The sequence below is a fragment of the Chinchilla lanigera genome, unplaced genomic scaffold (assembly GCF_000276665.1).
Source record: "Chinchilla lanigera isolate Chin_1 unplaced genomic scaffold, ChiLan1.0 scaffold00047, whole genome shotgun sequence".
NCBI classification, from domain to species: domain Eukaryota; kingdom Metazoa; phylum Chordata; class Mammalia; order Rodentia; family Chinchillidae; genus Chinchilla; species Chinchilla lanigera.
Window position 1 is genome coordinate 7,944,586 of NW_004955448.1, and position 18,097 is coordinate 7,962,682.

Below are 18,097 nucleotides of genomic sequence, written 5' to 3' on the forward strand. Positions count from 1 at the left end.
GATTTACAATCTCAAGTAGAGGCCCTTACTTTAAAACTCCAGAAGACAGTGACTGAACTGGACAACTATAAAGAAATGCTCAAGTAAGATGGTGCATATTAATAACTTGCAAGATTATAGTGTCCTGTTGTATCATAAAATGAAGAATTTAGAAGGTCCCCAGGGTATTCTCTGTGCTCTTTGGCAGTGATTCAGTTGTGCAGGTGATAGTTTACCACTGCTTTTCTTAGCATCTCTGCTGACCTAGATTAAGTGCCGAAGGACCTGTAATATTTTAAAATATTTCAAAGCTTTCTTCCTTTAAGAAATTTACCAGTTGTTTCTCACCTTTTGGTTAACCTCAAATATAGACACTTTGCTGGTCAAACACAATAATTTAATGTGAAATGTTCTCTGAACATTTTCATATCTTTGTCACTGTCTACAAGGTATCTGCCTACAAGAAACAATATTGAAGTTGTTTCTTAAAATTATCAATTTTAGGTTTATAAAGGGAGTTGAATACCTTGGAAATGCTGATGGATCTATGCTTTATATAAGCAAGAAAGGAAATGTTGGCCAATAAATGATAAGAAAATGACCTTGTGAAATATCCAGAGCACTATTTCTTCTAAAAATCAATTATATTTCATAAATTTAAAAAATTAGTTTATAGGATAAACATAGTACATCTGTAATTATAACACTAATGTAGCATGCACATGTTCTTTAAAAAGTAAGTTCTTTTGCTTCATAATATATAATCTGATAGCTCTGATTTTTAGTTCCTGTCTTTGCGAGGATGAACTCCATAAGTATTATAAATATTTAGTACACTCAGTAACCAAATGTTTGTGCTGACCGTGGGCTATTCCTGAGAACAATGTCTTTAGTAAGATACTGAAGGACATAAGGAGAAACAAATTCCAAAAATCACCTATCAAATTCATATATACTTGGGTTATTTGTAGCAAAAGTTTTGATTTTTGAAAAACAAGAAAACAATTGTTCATGCTCTGTAACACGGTAGTTAAAAGTATAGTGGGTACAAGAGTGTAGCTGTCTGTGGATGGTGGCCGGGTGAAGCAATGAGTAGACGGGGCGCCCTTGGAAGTCATCCTCCCACCAGCACATATGGTCTGGGCCCAGGAAATTTCCGGAGATAAGAAAAGGTGAAAAAGAAACAAAATAGTAGTTATAAAAAAATATGTTCCCCTTCCTCTAATGTCAGAGAAAGCTTTGGCCGCAGGGATGTCTCCCAGGAAAGTACCATATCAATCCACAGCTACCGTGTGACACTTGCTTCTTGTAGCATCAGAAGAGAAGAGGGCCCAGCCCACGGATAGAGAGATGGTGCTAGCAGTCCGCTGAGCTGGGAGGAGGCCACGCCGAGCCTTAGCGTGGGGAGTGGAGTCTTGGGAAGTTAAGAGAGAAGCTAGGTATAGAAATGAAAGGGAATAAAGCAAATTGGTCTTTACATGAATTGATTTTTCCAAAGTTAGTATGCATAGCATCCTTTGCATGTAAAAGGAGCCACCCATTTAATATCAGCACTTGCTTTGTGGTGTGTGTATTAGTTATATTTTAACTCAGTTTGTGATGTAATTGCTAAGACATGATAAGGCTCAAGGTTGTTTGGAGTTGAGAGGGAAACATACCACCTCACTAAAATCTGTCCCCTTATTTGTTAGGGAATCACTGTACAGTTGCAAAAATGCTTACACTTTTGATCAGTTTATATAATTGATGCCTCCTACCCGTAGGAAGACCTTCTTAAAATTAAAAAATAGACCACCTGATCTCAGGAAATGTGAGCTATAAAAGACAGAGCATCTTACAATATCCCTCAGTACTAGTGACCTATTTCTGTGCTAGTTCTAGCTCCTCTGTCTAGCTCTTCCTGTCTCTAGCTTTTCCATCTATACTCCCTCTACTCCTTCATTGCTAGGATTAAGTCAGGGAGCATGGGCATTTGAAGTGAAAGTCTGGGACTATTCCTAAGTCAGAGGGTCCCCAGTAGTGTGTAATTACTATTTTTCAAAGGGTTAGAGCCAAATTTATGGCTTCACCATTTTTTAATGACTAAATTTGAAGTCAAAATAATTGAATCAAAAAATTTGACACGCATTTTGTTACTAAGTTGGAGTTTTTCTGTACCTATAACCTTTTTTGGAGTTCTAGAAATTAGAGGACATGTTTTTGTTTTGTTTTGTTCTTTTGGGGGGTTACTGAGAATTGAACTCAGGACCTCATGCTTGCCAGGCAGGTGCTTTGCAGCTGAGCTATATCCTTGGCCCCTGAGTTCTAGAAACTAGAAAATGCTGTGAAATCAAATTTCTTTACATTTTTAGACCTCATGTTTTATGGAGATTGGGGATAAGAGTAGGAGTTTTCACCTGTTCAGTTTTTTTTTTTTTTTTTTTTTTTTTTTGAGACAGGGTCTCGCTATGTAGTTCAGGCTGGCTTTGAGCTTTCTTTGTAGCCCAGACTGGTCTCAAACTTGCAAGTATCCTTCTGACTCAGCCTCCCAAGTGCTGGGATTGTAGGCGTGTGCCACCACGCCTGGCCTTACCTGTTCAATTTAAGATAATTTTTTGTTAAAGTATTTTTGATATTTGAATATGGATTTTGTGGATTTTGATGTAGGGAAAAGAGATAGTTTATAAATGGATAGACTTGGGGGGTTCCTAAGGTTTTTAAGGCAATGTTTTCTATAGTTTATAAAAACATTGTTATGCATTTGAAAGTAGGTGTTCATCAGTTAGGATGCTTTGCACTGCAAGTAATAGAGTCAGGGCAATGTGTGCAAGTAACAAAGGTCGGGTCCTGCCAGGTTCAGCTGATCCAGAGGCTCAGCAGTTATCACCAAGGATGCCCATGTTCCTCCTGTCTCCATCCGTGGCCCGCAGCACTGGCAAGGTCCCCTGCAGTCACGAAATGGATGCAGTTCCAGATGAAGTCTGATGTGTTCCTAGAAATGTGGGAGAAAATTCCCACAGGCCACCAGACGGCCCCCTCCTCCTGTCTTTTTGGCTAAAAAGCTTTACATTTTCTTTTCTAAACGAGTCACTGGTAAAGGGAACACTACTACCTAAACCAGCTTAGCCCTGGTAGGGTTTATCCTGAGCGGGTGACGACTGGGACGCATGGCCAGGAGTAAGGCTGCAGTGAGGGTCTGGATGGTAACCAGGAGCGTTTGCTGAATGCAGAGCATTAATGATGCTCTGAAAAGTCAATGATGAAATTTTCCGTGAAGCTTATTTTTAAATATCATAGTATCTATCATAATAATCTGTCATAATAGATTAATTAGGTGGAGATTTTCTCAAATAATGAAAAAAGGAAGGCTATGAAGTTTTTTGCTTTTAAGCATCTGCATAGATATGAAGTATACATTTATTACTTTCATATATATGAAATCCATGTAAAGACAGTATATCAGGATAAAGATAGATAAAATTAACAAGAGTGACTGCCATCGATAGTGAGAATTTCAGAAATTTCTGAAAGATGGCGCATGAAAAGCAGAGTCAAAGGACCAAGTGCATGGAGGAAGAAGCCAGGGGAAGCCAGCTGTGTGGACATGAAAAGGCAGAGTTTCTCAGAACTGATTAAAACAAAGGCAAGCAAATGGACCTAGTAGATCATGGGCATAGTGATTCTTAGACTCCAATCTGTATAAGAATCCCTGGAGCTTGTGAAACATATTACATTATTACCTCCCCGCAGACCCACCCCCAGGATCGCATTTCATTTCTGCAGATATTCTGAGTTCACACTTGGCCCCACGCCATCGCATTTTTAATGACTCCCCGTGATGCTGATGTTGGTGGTCCAGTGAAGCCACCCTGAGGAAGCACATTTGAGACACTTAAGCCAACTGGCCCATCATCAAGCTCCTTCAGTTAGCCAGCGCTGGCATCTGTTACCTCTCAGACCCAAGCAGTATATGTAGGGATGGAGCTGGAAATCCTGGTAATGTTGAACCCCAGGAGATCCTGGGGTTCCCGTAGCCCAAGACAAATCTCCATGCCTCCACCAGGTAGCATGGCCTGCCCTTTCATTACACCTTCCAGAAAGAACCCAGGCCAAAAGAAAATGGAAAGCAGACAGGCAGTAATTCTGAAAGTTGACATTGAACGTACCACAAAAAATTACTAGATGTACGAGGAAAAATTCTCCCCCCAAAAAGTGGCTTAGAATTTACACAGAAAAACTTTTTCTATTGGTATGTTTCCAGCACATAATAATTACATTTGTTTGATCATTTTCAATCCCCTTTAAACATTAACACCTTAGGAAGTTGGCAACCAGAAAAAAACCCACTAAAATGAACATAATTGTTATCCTTCAGTCTATGCCAAGGATTGTAACTATTAAAAGAAAAATGGGCTGATATGAAAAAGTTACCATAATTTGAGTGATAAAAGTATGACCGGAAAATGGATCCCTTTCATATTAAAATTGTCTATGAATGTATATGCACATATACATGAGATATACATTATTCAATACCTTGAATAAATGTTTGGTATGATATTCCTGCCAATTACGGGTAGGAATGAGAATGTGCTGTTTTATATATGTTCTTACATATGGCTTAGTTTACAGTGTGGCTGTGTTCATTATCCTGTGCATAATAACAAGAACAACATTCACTTAAAATGACTAGAAATTTATCAATTTCTAATGAATAGATTATCCCTGTCCTTCATCTGCAGGGAACATGTTCAGAGACCCAGTGAGTGCCTGAAACCACAGATAGTACCAGCTCTCTCTATTTTTTTCTATACATACCTACCTGTGAATGCCAAAAATGTGATATGGTTTTGTTTATAAATTAGGCATGGTAAGAGATTAATAACAACTATAAAATAGAACAATTATTAACAATATAATAAAACTTGTGTGAATATGGTCTTTCTCAAAATATTGAATTGTACTATCTTCATCCTTCTTCTTGTGAGATAAGATAGAATGAGATGAATGACACAGGGTTGTGACATAACTTTAGGCTACTACATGTGGGTTACTTACACTTGGGTGGTACCCCAACAGTCACTCTAATAATCAGAGGGTCCCACAGGACTGAAGGTGGGAGGTAGAGGTATATATAGTAGATGTGAAGATGGAGGAAGATGCCACAAGCCAAGGAATGCAGAGGATCTCTAGAAGCTAGAAAAGGAGAAGACATAAGACCAGCAGAAGGAACACAGCCTAATGCACCTTGGCTTTAGGACTTAGGACCTCCAGAACTGTAAAATAATAAATTTGTATTCCTTTAAATGCTAAGTTTATGGTCATTTGTGATAATAGCAAAAAGAAAGAAATTAACCCACAGTGTTTCCACAGGAGTTTGGGTTTATTCGGAGAGCAGCGGAAAGCTGTGAGAGGGTTTTGGGCAAGACAGATGTGTCTTCAGAGGTCACCGTGGCTGCTCTTTGAGCATGGACTGGAGGGGGAGTGAAAAGCATCAGGGAGACTGAGCAAGGGAGGAGTGGCTGTGGTTTGACCCACGGTGTGGTGTGGAATGGGGAGAAGCACGTGCCAGAGTCATCCGCCAGTGCTCACTGTGGGGTAAATGGGGCGGGGCGGAAGCAGCCTGGAGAGAAAAGGAGAGAACAATGGATAGGTTTTGAGGCTTTTCAGCATCAGGCTAGACAACTGAAAGGCCCTGAAATACAGGGAATAAAAGTCCAGCCTTGAGATCCAGTCTGCTAGGGTTCAAATCCCAGCAGTGCTACTTAGAAGTTCTATCATCTTAGGGAAGCTACTGATCTCTTTGGTCTCAGTGTTCTCACCTGTGAAATGGGAGGGAATAGGGGTGCTCTAAGAAGAACATGAGATATATAAATTATTACCTGTTAGTGTTGTTGTATTGTGTATGTGCATTAAAATAGGAAAATCTGAATACACACACACACACACACACACACACACACACACATGGTCTGGAGGAATCAAAAAATGCTGTTTGGTTTACTAATTTGAAATGTCATCTAGACAGCAAGTGGAAGTATCAAGGAAGCAGTTTAAGTATGCCTATTTTATAAAAAAGAGTGGAATAGTATGGGCCATTGCTTTTCAAATTAGGGGAAAGTATCCAATTATTGCATCTTATTTCCTTTGTTCTGATTGACAGGAGCACCAGGGGTCCTTCTGAAGCCTTCCTCATAGCAGTTGAGGAGCAAAGGGTTAACACTATTTGGTGAGAGTAGCAGAAGGAATGTAGCACTTACAGAGGCATTCCTTTTAGTCCTTCCAGTCCTCCCGCTCTACTAAGGGGAAGATAACAGTTGCTTATGAAGGGGACCAAGGAAAGAGTCTCACTGCCGTGGGGGTGCCTGAGAGCGGCCTGGTAACAGTTCTTGGGTTGGGGGCTCTATTGAAAAATCACAGGCTTTATTTTTTAAAAAACGCAGCCACGATTGGTTATTTACATAGTAAAATAACCACTAGAAGGCATTCTGCTGCTCCTGCTCTTAGATTTGTTCTCTGTGTATTTGTAATCTGAATATACTGTGAAAGTTGTGGTGGGCCTACTGCACTTGAAGGCATTTTTAACAGTAACATTTTTTTATTTCAGAGCAGATGGATCAAATTTGCAAAATACAGGAATGTATTTCTAAAGGTCGCAGTTATACTGAGACATATCCTTCTAGTCCATTTTTTAAGTAACGAATACTTTTTAACGTAATTGGTATCATACTTTATGTACTATTTTACAAACTTTTTTCACTTAATGATATACTCTGGATGTTTTCCCACATCATTATATGATACATTTCTAGATAATTATTAATGGCTGTATCACATTCTAATCATAATCTCTTATTTTTAGAATAAAAAGCATTATTTTTATTATGCTTTATTCTAGTCATTGCCAACTATCCCCTCCCTAAAAGTAACCACCCTCATGAATTTGATGGTAATCGCTCTGCCTTTGGAGTTTTAGTATCTAAGTTTTATCTGCCAACGCTCTTTTATGCTCTTATTTTAATGCCTTTAAAAAATTCTATTTCCTCCATTGCCCATCTTTGTGTAAAATGGTTCTTAGTTTAAGTAAGATGCTTTGAAAATTCATATAGACAAATCTTCCTACTCATATAGAGTTCTTTCCTTGGGGTAATTTTTGCTAGGCTGAAACATGAATATTTTTAAGGTTTTCAATGCACTAGAACTCATTGTTCATCAATAAGATTACACTGATTTACAATCCCACCAGTGTTTGTAAATATCCACTTCTCTTCCTTCCTAATACTGGGTTATAGCTTTTTAAAAATTTGATAATAAATTATATGCATACATTTAGGGCTGCTTGTGTTCTTTCCTTTGTGACTCACCTGAGCATAGGTTTTGTTAATCTTTCCTTATTCCTTGTTTTTGTATTGCATTTGGAAATAAGTTCAATTGTTAAGATAACAATTCAGACAGCACCCGGATAGTCTTTATCCAGACTCGCCTATTGTTAACATTTTACCCCGTTTTCCTTGTGTTTCTTTTTTTTGTCCCTTTCTTCTTCCCGTCTCTGTCTCTACCACCTCCCCTCATGCACATAAATATACTTTTTCTTCGTGAGCCATCTGAGGATAAGTTGCATACAACATGGCCCTTTACCTCTAGATACCTCAGCCTGTCTTTCCTCAGGACAGAGATATTTTACATAACCACAGTTGAATAATCAGTGTCATATCTTTACATATACTGTAATATTTTTGTTTGCCATCAGCTTTGTGAAGGTCGGTTGATGTCTTTCATAGCATTTTCTCTTGTAGTATAGCATCCAGTGTAGGGTCTATTGAATATTTCTTTAACCTGCTTTAATCAGGAATATTTGCATAATCTTTCTTTATCGCTTTATAACTTTAACATTTTTGAAGGACGCAAACCCCTGTATGCCTTTATAAAAATTAATTTTATTGGTACATTTTAGATATACACAATGATCACACTCGTCATATGGGAGTTGTACCTGTACGTATCTTGGTTCTTCTTTTTTCCCATCCCCTCCCGACCTCTCTTCTGTTCCTAATTTGCAAAAACTTTGTTTCCACTTTTTCCTTCTGTTCTCTTTTCTTCTTTTCTCCTCCTTCCTTTCCCTCTCCCCTGCTCTTGTTCCCACTCCCATGTGAACATTTTCTTCCCCCTTCCCAGTAGCTGTTATATATTTCTGTCCTTATTTACCCTTTCAGTTTCTTACATGAGAGAAACAATGCAATATTAAACATGTGTGTGTAATTCCTTATGCTTTTTTAAAATGAAAATTTCCTCACTTTATTTTGGTCTAATATTTCCTGGTGATTGAATTAAGGGCATGTATCCTCAGGCAAGAAACTTTACAGATGGTTTAGGGGCAAAGGGAAAGTTCTCGTTTGCTCTCTGAAGTGATCTCACAATGGATGAGTTACTAATGTGCACAAGGATAATCAGAGCAATGAGATTACCCTATACCTTGCTTAGTAGGGAAGAGGGAGATGAGGGACATGAATATTTTGAGGGGTAGTAAATGATGTTAGGTGAATGAATGGGTTGATTCCCAGACAATAGTTAATAAATGGCCCCCTGTGGGACTGAGTGGGTTCAGGAAATGGGCAATCGTTGTCCATTTGTGGCAATATTTGTCCAGGTGTGGTTTCAATCTTTAATCTTCCTTCCTGCAGATATGAATTTAGTTAATGAAAACTCAAGGCAGGGATCAAAGGTAATTATTTTCTTCTTTGGCAGCCAAGTCTTTAAGCAGATAAGGGCACATCAGAGTAGAGTTTCCTTTAGTACCTGCAGCTCTCCAAGCGCTGTATTTTGGGGGTATATCATTTTCTGAGCTCCAACTGTGGTGATGTGTCCTCGGGGGATCAGCTCCAGAGGCCTGTGATAACCACACGTCTCTCACTGGAGATGTTAACTTTGTTCACCCGGTCCAGGCATTGCTCAGTTTTTCTATTATATATTAGAGGGGCTTTTCCCTTTCATTTAGTAAGGGGTCTAGAAGAAACACTTTAAATAAATGCAAATTCATTACTTCTCACCAAAATATAGCAACTATTAATGATTTTTGCCTAATCCAATCCTCACTATAGTCGGTGGTGATTTTTCCAACTCCAGACCATCTTCCCCATTTGTTAGTTCTTAGCACTCTAGTATAAGCAAGAGCCTTCTTTCCTTCCTTCTTTCCTTCTTTCCATCCTGCCTTCCTGCCTTCCTTCCTTCCTTCATTTTATAGACTCCTTCATTCCTTTTTAATGTTTTATAATTTATACTTAAGATTTGGGTACTCAGATCATCCCAGGCTCAATGAGTAGGAGCCTCATTCAAACGGGTTATTCTGATGTTGGAATCTGATCCCGCTTTCTTTTATAAGCACTTCCTTACTTTCTTATAGAAGCACTTCCTTATTTTCTGGCACAATAGGATGTTTCAAGTGTACCCACTATGCCCCAGCCTTGGAACTGCTATTTCACTATGAAGCCCTGGCTCCTTTTGATGGGGACTGGTGTTAGAGGCCAAGATCAGAAGCATGCTCATGTACTACTCGATTGTCGTGAGGGTTTTATGGGTATACACATATATCATGCCTATCAAGTTGTGTATTTCAAAAATGTGCAGTTTATTATATGCCAGTACAGTACCTTAGTAGAACCACTTTACACAAAGAGGGGCAATGGAGGAAATAGAATTTTTTAAAGGCATTAAAATAAGAGCAAAAAAGAGCGTTGACAGATAAAACTTAGATACTAAAACTCCAAAGGCAGAGCGATTACCATCAAATTCATGAGGGTGGTTACTTTTAGGGAGGGGATAGTTGGCAATGACTAGAACCAGGTCATGAAGATCTTGTAGAGTACCTGGTAAAGTTTTATTTTCAACCTGAATAGTAGTTAGCAGAATGTTTTCCTAATAATAATCAATCATATTTATATACTTGTTTTATGCAATTTTCTGTCTTAAAATTTGTTAAATTTTGCAATCAAATGTTTTAAAATGAATGTTTACATGTTTGTAATTTTTATTATCATTTATTAGAAATTAAAATCATTCTGCAAGTAAGGCAGACTCATCAGTAATCTAATGATATATTTCGTACTGCGGTTTGTAAGCTATTGCGGAGTGTGTTCAGAAAATGACTTCATATTATCAGTGAGCATTCTAAATTAGATTAGAATATAAATCTTAGTGTATTAATGTTTTGATTATTGTTATAAAACTTAATCATATAAGATCAAGCCAAATGTTTGATTCTTTTATATAGTTTGTATTTCTCTGCTACAATATCTCATCTTTTTATTAATTACATATTTTCCTTTATGTCTTTGAGAAAGGTTATAACTGCTCCTTCAAAACCCTGTCTACTGATTTCAACATCTACTCATCTCAGAGTCTGTCCCTACTACCTTTCTCTTGAGAATGATTCATACTTTTCTGTTTCTTTATATACAGTTAAATAATGTTTTACTTTAGTCTGGCTATTGTGAGTGTTATGTTGTTATGGAGGCTCTGGATTCTTTTTTATTCCTCCCCCAAAAATGTTGATGGTGGTAAGAATGGTCCTTTAAGCGGGCAATTAACTTGACTGGCCTCAAAATACAAATTCAATCCCTAGGGCAGCAGCTCAATCTCAGTTTAGTTCTATCTGTAACTAGGCGCTTTGGAGTCTGCTCTGTGAGGTGGTTAGTCTGCGGTTCAGCCCGGATTATATGCAGAACAGTCTTTGGGACTCCCTTTCTGTGTCTCTCCCCTATTCAGTCCCCCTTGGCTCTCTGGCAGCTGTGATTTCCCCCGATACGCTGACCTCTGATTCTGTGGGCCAGGAAGCTTGCCACCAGTTGCAGTTTCCCTCCGCGGTTCTTACAGGGACCTGCCCTCAGGCTTAAAATTATTTTAAAAACAACCTGATTCTGTGCTGTCATTTCATTCCAAGTGCCAGCATTACTCCAGAATCGGCTTTTGGTCAATTTCCAGTGCCTTCATATAGGATTTTGGCTTTCCATTTGGGGTTTTTAAAATTTTATTTTATTTTTTAATGTACCCAGAGTTTATTCTTTCTATTTGCATGTAAATCTGATAGGAGCTAACATATCTGCTATAGAGTGACTTGAATGTTTATTTCCTTAAAGAAATAATAATATGAAGCTGTTAAAATTCATTCTACAGATGAGTTAATGATATAGAAAAACACTCATACTTTAACTACTTTGTATTTTTTAACTAACTTGATATACTTTCATATTATTTTAGGATTAAATCTAATGAAGCTGATGACTGTCAAAAAGAACTTAGAAAATTGAAGTTTGAGTCCATTATCTCCGAGTCACGGTAGATACTGCAAATTTTTAAATTAATACTTATACAACCTCATTTGAAGCAATATTTTAAATGATATTTTATTTTGAATGTACTTTTTCTTATTTTTTACATCTATAATACCTAATTCAGATTCATAAGATCTTGTAGCTTTTCACTGCTTTTGCTTCTGCTTCACAGAACATGTTTATTTTTTTAAAGTTACAGTTTAATTTTTATAAGTTACAGTTTGAGTTTATAATTTCAGGAAGATTTCCATATATCTTTGGTGAACATGAAAGCATATTATCTAATGCAAGCTGGTGGGATTTGTTTCTGTTCCTTTTTAGGCACACTAGGTTGCTTAAAGACAAAGAGGACTCTTTAATGACTTGTCAACAAATATATAAAACTTTACAGGAAGAGCTGTCTATAAAGGAGAGGCAAGAAGAAGACACAAAGAGAAGAATTCAGCTCACTGAAAGTGAATTGCAGATCGCCAAAACTCTGCTGACTCAGACAAAGGAAGAGGTCGTAGCACTGAAAAGTGAAAGGTATAATCAAGAATAATTCCTTACAAAAAAATTTTTTTTTGGTACCAGGAATTGAACACAAGACCTGGTGCTTGCCAGGCAGGCACTGCACCCCTGAACTATATCTCTTGTGCAAAAATGTTTTCTGTTTAAATTAATATTCCATATATATTTGAAACATCATTGTCCTACATATTATATCAATGAAATTATAAGACTAAAGACATGTTCAACCTCAAGGGCATTGGATCTCACTAACTCATTTTACAAGTGATTAAACTGAATCCCAGAATAGTTAAATGACTTACATAAAGTGTCAGTCAGCTAGTGAGAGTAGGGGTGGGACTCGAGTTGCAGTTGACATCAGATTTTTAATGAGAAAAATCACATCATACTTGTAGTACTAAAGTTCACTTCGGCCAGTGATTGGTAGATTCTATCATTTTTCAATAGGACATGATTTTTTTTAAATCAATTATTGTTTTTGGTGGGTGCCGGGTATTGAACCCAAGGTCCTGTGCATTCTGGACAAGGGCTTTTATACTACTTTTCCTTTTTATTGGGTTCTATTTTTCCTCTCTCTTCCTTATCAGTCATCACATTTTTTAAGAGCTACGAAAAGCAAAGATATCTCCATAGGTTGCACTGAGGATACTAAGAAGTATATTGGTCCTGCTTTCCAAGATATTTGTCATTTAATTTGTCTTAAATTAATCTTACCTGTACAATTTCAACTGTGCCTACTTTCTGTTTTCATTTACCTTGTCTGTCTTTGTTCATCTTTTCCAAATCCTTTTGTTTGAAATGTGCTTTGTTTTGCTTTTTTTTTATTTTAGTTTTTGGAATTGAACTCAGGACCTTATATTTGCTAGGCAGGTGATTGTGCCATTGAGCTATATCCCCAGCGTGAAATGTGAATATGAGATATAGCACAAGTTTTAGTGTTTTTATTTTGGGTTCTAAAATCTGATCATCTTTAATGTAAGAGATTATTCCATTTATATTTATTGGTATAATTATATTTTGGAGGAATACAAATGCTATAAGGACAGGACTTTTGTATTATTCTCTGTGCATAGAAAACACATGATAGACTGTTTTTTTATTCTTCTTATCATTCTTATCTTTCTGAATAATTCTTATATTATTAGAATACCTCATTTCTATTGACACCAGGTTAATAGGCTTAACTTACTCATATGAATGCTTTCTGTCTCCGTCAGAGCAGTCAAGAAGATCTGTCTTTGCTCAGATGTGTCTCCAATTCTTTCTGAGGATGGTTGTACTTCAGTATAGGAAGTATTATTTGGGATCAAATATAAAGTAAAATAACCTTCTATTTAAATCATCTCTGACTGCAATTGGAAGAAGGGAAACTTATGAATGTTCTGATGGTTAGTAATATCAATATAAGAAATATAGAGCTTTCTCATAGGGCTGCTTTGAAATAGCACACTCATTTGGATGTGTGTGTGTGTGTGTATTGCCATTATTTTTAAAAATTCACTATGATTATTATCGTACTTTCTGTTATAGGCACCAAAAGAGGACTTTTTTTTCCAGCTTTTGGCAAATAATAATATTACCAAATGACCTCTAACATTGCCAAGTCACCTTTCTGTATTTTTCTTAGATCCTGGCCCTGTTCTTTCTTTGTGCTGTGTGCTTTCCTCTATTCAGGAGCAAACATTGTATGCTCATTTGGTGGCGCTCGGTTTACTGACCTGATACCTGACATATAGGAAAAATAGCCATGTACTTATTGACCAGAAAGCTGTGGTATATCCATAGGATTACTCCTAGACATAAGCATTGCCCTTTTCCTTTGTTCTAGGTTACTTTCAAGTTTTTGTCTGCCTGTTCTCTACTGCCTCCCAGAGCTTGGCACACACGTCCACTCAATAAATATTTTTTGAGCGACTAAACGAAGGAATGAATTGATCACTTGCTTTGGCTATTTTGGCCCATCGGTCAGTTTTTTGTTAAGCATTTATTATATGCCAGAAACTATGTCCCCTGGGGATACAGTAGTGAAACAGAAGCTTTCCTCACCAAGTTTATGTTCTAAGGACAAGGACAAATAATAAGGAAAAAGTAAAGAACTACCTTTAATAATTATACATTAGGAGAATGGATATGGAACAGGTCAAGGAGTATGTATTGCAGTGGAAACAGGAAAGAAAATGGTCCTAAATGAGACTTCTAAAATAAGGCAGGAAAGCTACAAGAGGTAGGAAGCAGGCCGCGAGCCCAGGTGATTGCATCTGGCATCACAGCAAGGAAGCAAGGCAAGTGGCGACCAGGTTGCTCAGGGCCTTGCAGGCTTCTGGGAGTTTGACTGTCATATTCAGGGCGGTGAAGAACGGCCATTGGAGGGATTTCAGCTGAAGTGTGATGAGGCACAGTCGAGAGATAAGTCTGACTGCTCAGTGGAGAAGGCGTAGGCAGGGGACGAGTCAGAACTTTTTGTGTTTTGTTTTGATAAAGGATTTTTATGTAGGTAAGCCTAGGAGACATAAGAAAAGTGAGACTGCTTAGTTCCCACCCGTGCCAGTTTCTGTGGGTTATTTCAGTGCCTCTTGCCAGTGGGTGGTAGGAAAATAGCTAGGGTCCAATCTGTAGTAAGCCAAAGGGTTGAAAAGACATCCCGAAGAACAAAGGACTCTGGAAGCTTCTGGAATTGCCGCCCAAGCCTACCTTGAAACTTTGTCTTCTCCTGGCTCAGAGACCACCTGTTAACTTGCCCCTTTCCTGTCTGTTTTGGTTCTTTTTCCTTCTCTCCTGCAATCCATAGCAGATATTCCCTAAAGTTCGGGAATGAACATAACTTTCCTTAGTAAACTGACCCTGCCTCTCAGCTGAACAAACTTGCTCTTGGAGCTTTGATTTGAAATGCTAATTGGGTCTCTAAATAGAAGTGCCCTTAAGCAGTTGGAAGAAGAAACCAGCCTCCCAAAGAAGTTGGGTTTAGGGAACACGAAATACATATAGAGATGTTTGACCACCCCAGGGAGATTCCAGCTGAGTAGGTGGAAGCAGTGTCTAGGAATTTGTTGCACTGCTGGGTTCAAAACCATTGCCATGAAAGTATTGCAGCCAACCAGGCTGCCAGATGTACTCACCGGAGGCAAAGCCCAGCTTCTCCCAGCGGCAGTGTGTGCGTTTGTAAATCCAGGCATTCTCAGATAATCACCCTCCTCCCCTACTCCCCACTCCTCAAGACAATAGAGCCCTTGCTGAGATCACAAAATGTGCAAGTTAGACACTCTGTACCTTCAGAAGAGGACAGAAAGATAAAAAGCCAGAACTGACCCCAGGGGAGAAAAACTGGCAGAACTGAGTTTGGAGGGGGAAGTGAATTTATAACCAGGAAACAGTCACCCATTACTACTACACATCTATTAATTATGCACTGCTTCCTCCCTGACGCTCAGCTGAAGAAGCAGTAGTCAGAAGAGGCCTCACTGAAGGAAGTGAAGGAGGTCTCTGGATGGTAGGAATCGCAGCAGAGAAGGTCTGCCAGGTGTGCTCACACGGAGTAGCTGCTGAGAGGCCTCCTTTGTGGGTGAGGATCCCGGCAGTAAGACAGAGGGAGAGCACCAGAAAAATGTGTTCTTTAAATTCTCTGCAGAGAGCCCTCAGGCTCAGCTTCCTGGGATACAAGATCTCTGTGACCAGGCCTGGAACTCTTTCCAGAACCCTGAACGTAGCTCAGCATGCTGTGGATTAAATATGTTCTGTGGGCTGGTCCTGGAGCCTAATTCCATTTTATGGAAAACTACTTCCATAGTAAACATGTGTTCTAAGTGTCCCATAACAAACTTATACATATATTTTATAAAGGCACATATTTTATAAGCTTGAAAACTTGCTATTGTAACAGAACAGTTTGTGCACTAGCATGTGACCTACTATTACACACCCGTTTACAATCGCTCTCTCTAGCTGGGTGTGGTGGTGCACGCCTGTAATCCCTGCACTTGGAGACGGAGGCAGGAGGATTGTTGCAAGTTCAAGACCAGCCTGGGCTACAAAGTGAGCTCAAGGCCAGCCTGAACTGCATAGCGAGACCCTGTCTCACAAAGACAAAAATAAATAAATAAATAAATAAATAAATAAATAAATAAATAAATAAAATACAGTCACTCTCTCACCCTTTGCATTCTCAAATGTTATATTACCCCTACGCTGGTAAACTCAAGAAAAAGTATAGCAAAAAATTAGGATCTGTTTTCTCATATCATATTGAGAATGACAAAAAGCATTGTTAGAGGAAAGGCTTAGTTATAATTAAACTTAGGTACAAGTTGCTTCCCTGTGACTTATTCTTTGAGATAAATAATGTGTCTGTAACTGACCTCTAATCCTATCTTTACTTTACTTACTTGGTCCCTGGGCCTCAGAGTGTATTGTTTACTCCTTTTACCCCTCCCCACACTACATTAACTTCTCTTTTTTCTTCTCTGTTACTTTTGGATTGAAAACTATAAACCTTCACCCCAGAAAAATACACATAAATCTAGCACGTTACTATAGAGGCACCTGGGGTCTCCCATTCCCTTTGTATGCCGCGGCCCGGTGGTTACACATACCTGCCTCCTCCTCCTACACCTTTCCCTCCCTCCCTTCCCTCTCCTCCCCTCCCGCTTCTCCTCTACCTGTCTCTGGCTCTCACACATAATCGGCATGTCTCACAGTCCTGCGGGGCCCTTTGATGTTTCCATGGACGTTATCTCGTTTTGTCTGCACACTGGCTTATACAAGATAAGGTCTGCAGTGGAAGTGTACGCCCCCAGCTTCCTGCCACAGAGGAGGGATGTATTTCCTTGCTCCTGTGTTCCATCTCCTCACCAACCCGAGTCCATAGGTTTGATCCCAGGCTGAAAGAACACTTTTTCTAATTCACCAACCCAGAGAGGAAGCCACTCCCAATTTACCAAGGTTATGGCCCTCACCTATGAAGCAAGTGTCTTTTTCCTGATTTTCTAGAGGCGGACATTAAGGTCAACCAAGGTTAAATTTCTGGGTCAGGGTCACATAATTGGCAAAGGCAGGAATGAAGCCCCAGAGTGTCCGACCGTGTGACTCAGCTTCCTTTTACAGTTTGAACACTTCGCTCGGTATTTGTCTTGCAGCACCAAGTTTTGCCAGTTATTTTCAGTGTGACGCCTAATTCTCAATTACGTTGTGACACTGGGTCTCCAAGGGACTCACTGTGCTGCAGGCGGCAGAAACATCTAGAAAGCCCCCTTTCTGTCTCCTCTTTCTCCCTGTCTCACTCACCCCCACTCGCTCGAAAGGACCTTGATAAAGTCAGAACTAGAGCTACATCTTCAGACTGCAAATAGAAGACAAACTTTTGACAACTGCATTCCAAGAGGAGATAAACTAAATGTTTAGATACTTTAATGAGGCTTGTCATATTTTCATAAAAGCTAGAAGCAACGAGAGGTAATTACTGTATTTACTGTTAGATATTAAAAGGAGTCAGAAGTGATATAAGGACTCTTTTTTGTGGTCGTGTGGCCTTAGTATAAAATGAACAGACTTTTGAGTTAGGCATAGATTTAAATCCCAATTTGACTAAAGTTAAGCTTAGGCAACTTAAGCCCTTGAAGATTCCTTTTGCTTATGTGTAAAATGGGTATATTAATGATAGCTCTCTCCTCATGAGTAGTAAAGCACCTAATATTACGTCTTTTAGACTGTAGATGTTCGAAAATGTTACTTTTCTCCTTTTCATCTTTTTTGGGTTGTTAACCCCCTAAAGCATCATGTGTTTTAAATTGTTCCACCCTGCACTGGCTGTGTAGCTACTCAATAAATATCTTTTCAATTCACCACTACCTGAAGCCTTCCAAGTAACGTTCTGAAATAATAAAGCTTGTGAAGGTTTTTTTCCTCCATGACCCACCTCTTTCTTTAATTTCCTAGCCACTGACAGCTTTCAGAACAACTGGCTTGCGAAGCTTCTTATGATATCACACACTTACTGGCTTTTCATGGAGGCAGGACTTGTGACAAAATCAAAATTATCTCTTTGATTGACAATGTGGAGAAATTTCTAGAAGAGCAACTTGTGAAACAGAACTTAAAGCTACTGTTTTGGCATTATGGTTTGACATTTGTTTGCAATTATGTTCCTAACTGTAATTAAGAAAAACCTAGATTTTTGCATGTATATAAGAAATTAGATTCTTTAGTTAAAGTTTTAAAAATAAATATCCTTAATTGCAAGTATGTCCTGATTTGCCTATTGTGGCAACTTCAAAAATATTATTAAAAAATATCTGCTAAGATTGCAGAGT

At 38.6% G+C, this 18,097-nt stretch overlaps 1 protein-coding gene and 1 long non-coding RNA gene across 6 annotated transcripts in view; one reads left to right on the forward strand and one right to left on the reverse strand.

The window, feature by feature from the left end:
• Positions 1-15,234, reverse strand: part of LOC102019971 — a 91,546-nt gene extending 76,312 nt beyond the window's left edge. The window contains exon 1 of the long non-coding RNA XR_262463.2: positions 14,912-15,234. This is a non-coding gene — a long non-coding RNA (uncharacterized LOC102019971). The remainder of the gene's footprint in view (positions 1-14,911) is intronic.
• The window catches only part of Lekr1 (leucine, glutamate and lysine rich 1), a 195,262-nt gene that overhangs the window by 109,762 nt on the left and 67,403 nt on the right, over positions 1-18,097 (forward strand). For all 5 annotated transcript variants that reach the window (XM_005393085.2, XM_005393081.2, XM_005393084.2 and 2 more), the window contains 3 exons: positions 2-83; positions 11,212-11,289; positions 11,607-11,810. In XM_005393085.2, coding sequence (XP_005393142.1) covers positions 2-83; positions 11,212-11,289; positions 11,607-11,810 — 364 coding nt within the window. The remainder of the gene's footprint in view (position 1; positions 84-11,211; positions 11,290-11,606; positions 11,811-18,097) is intronic.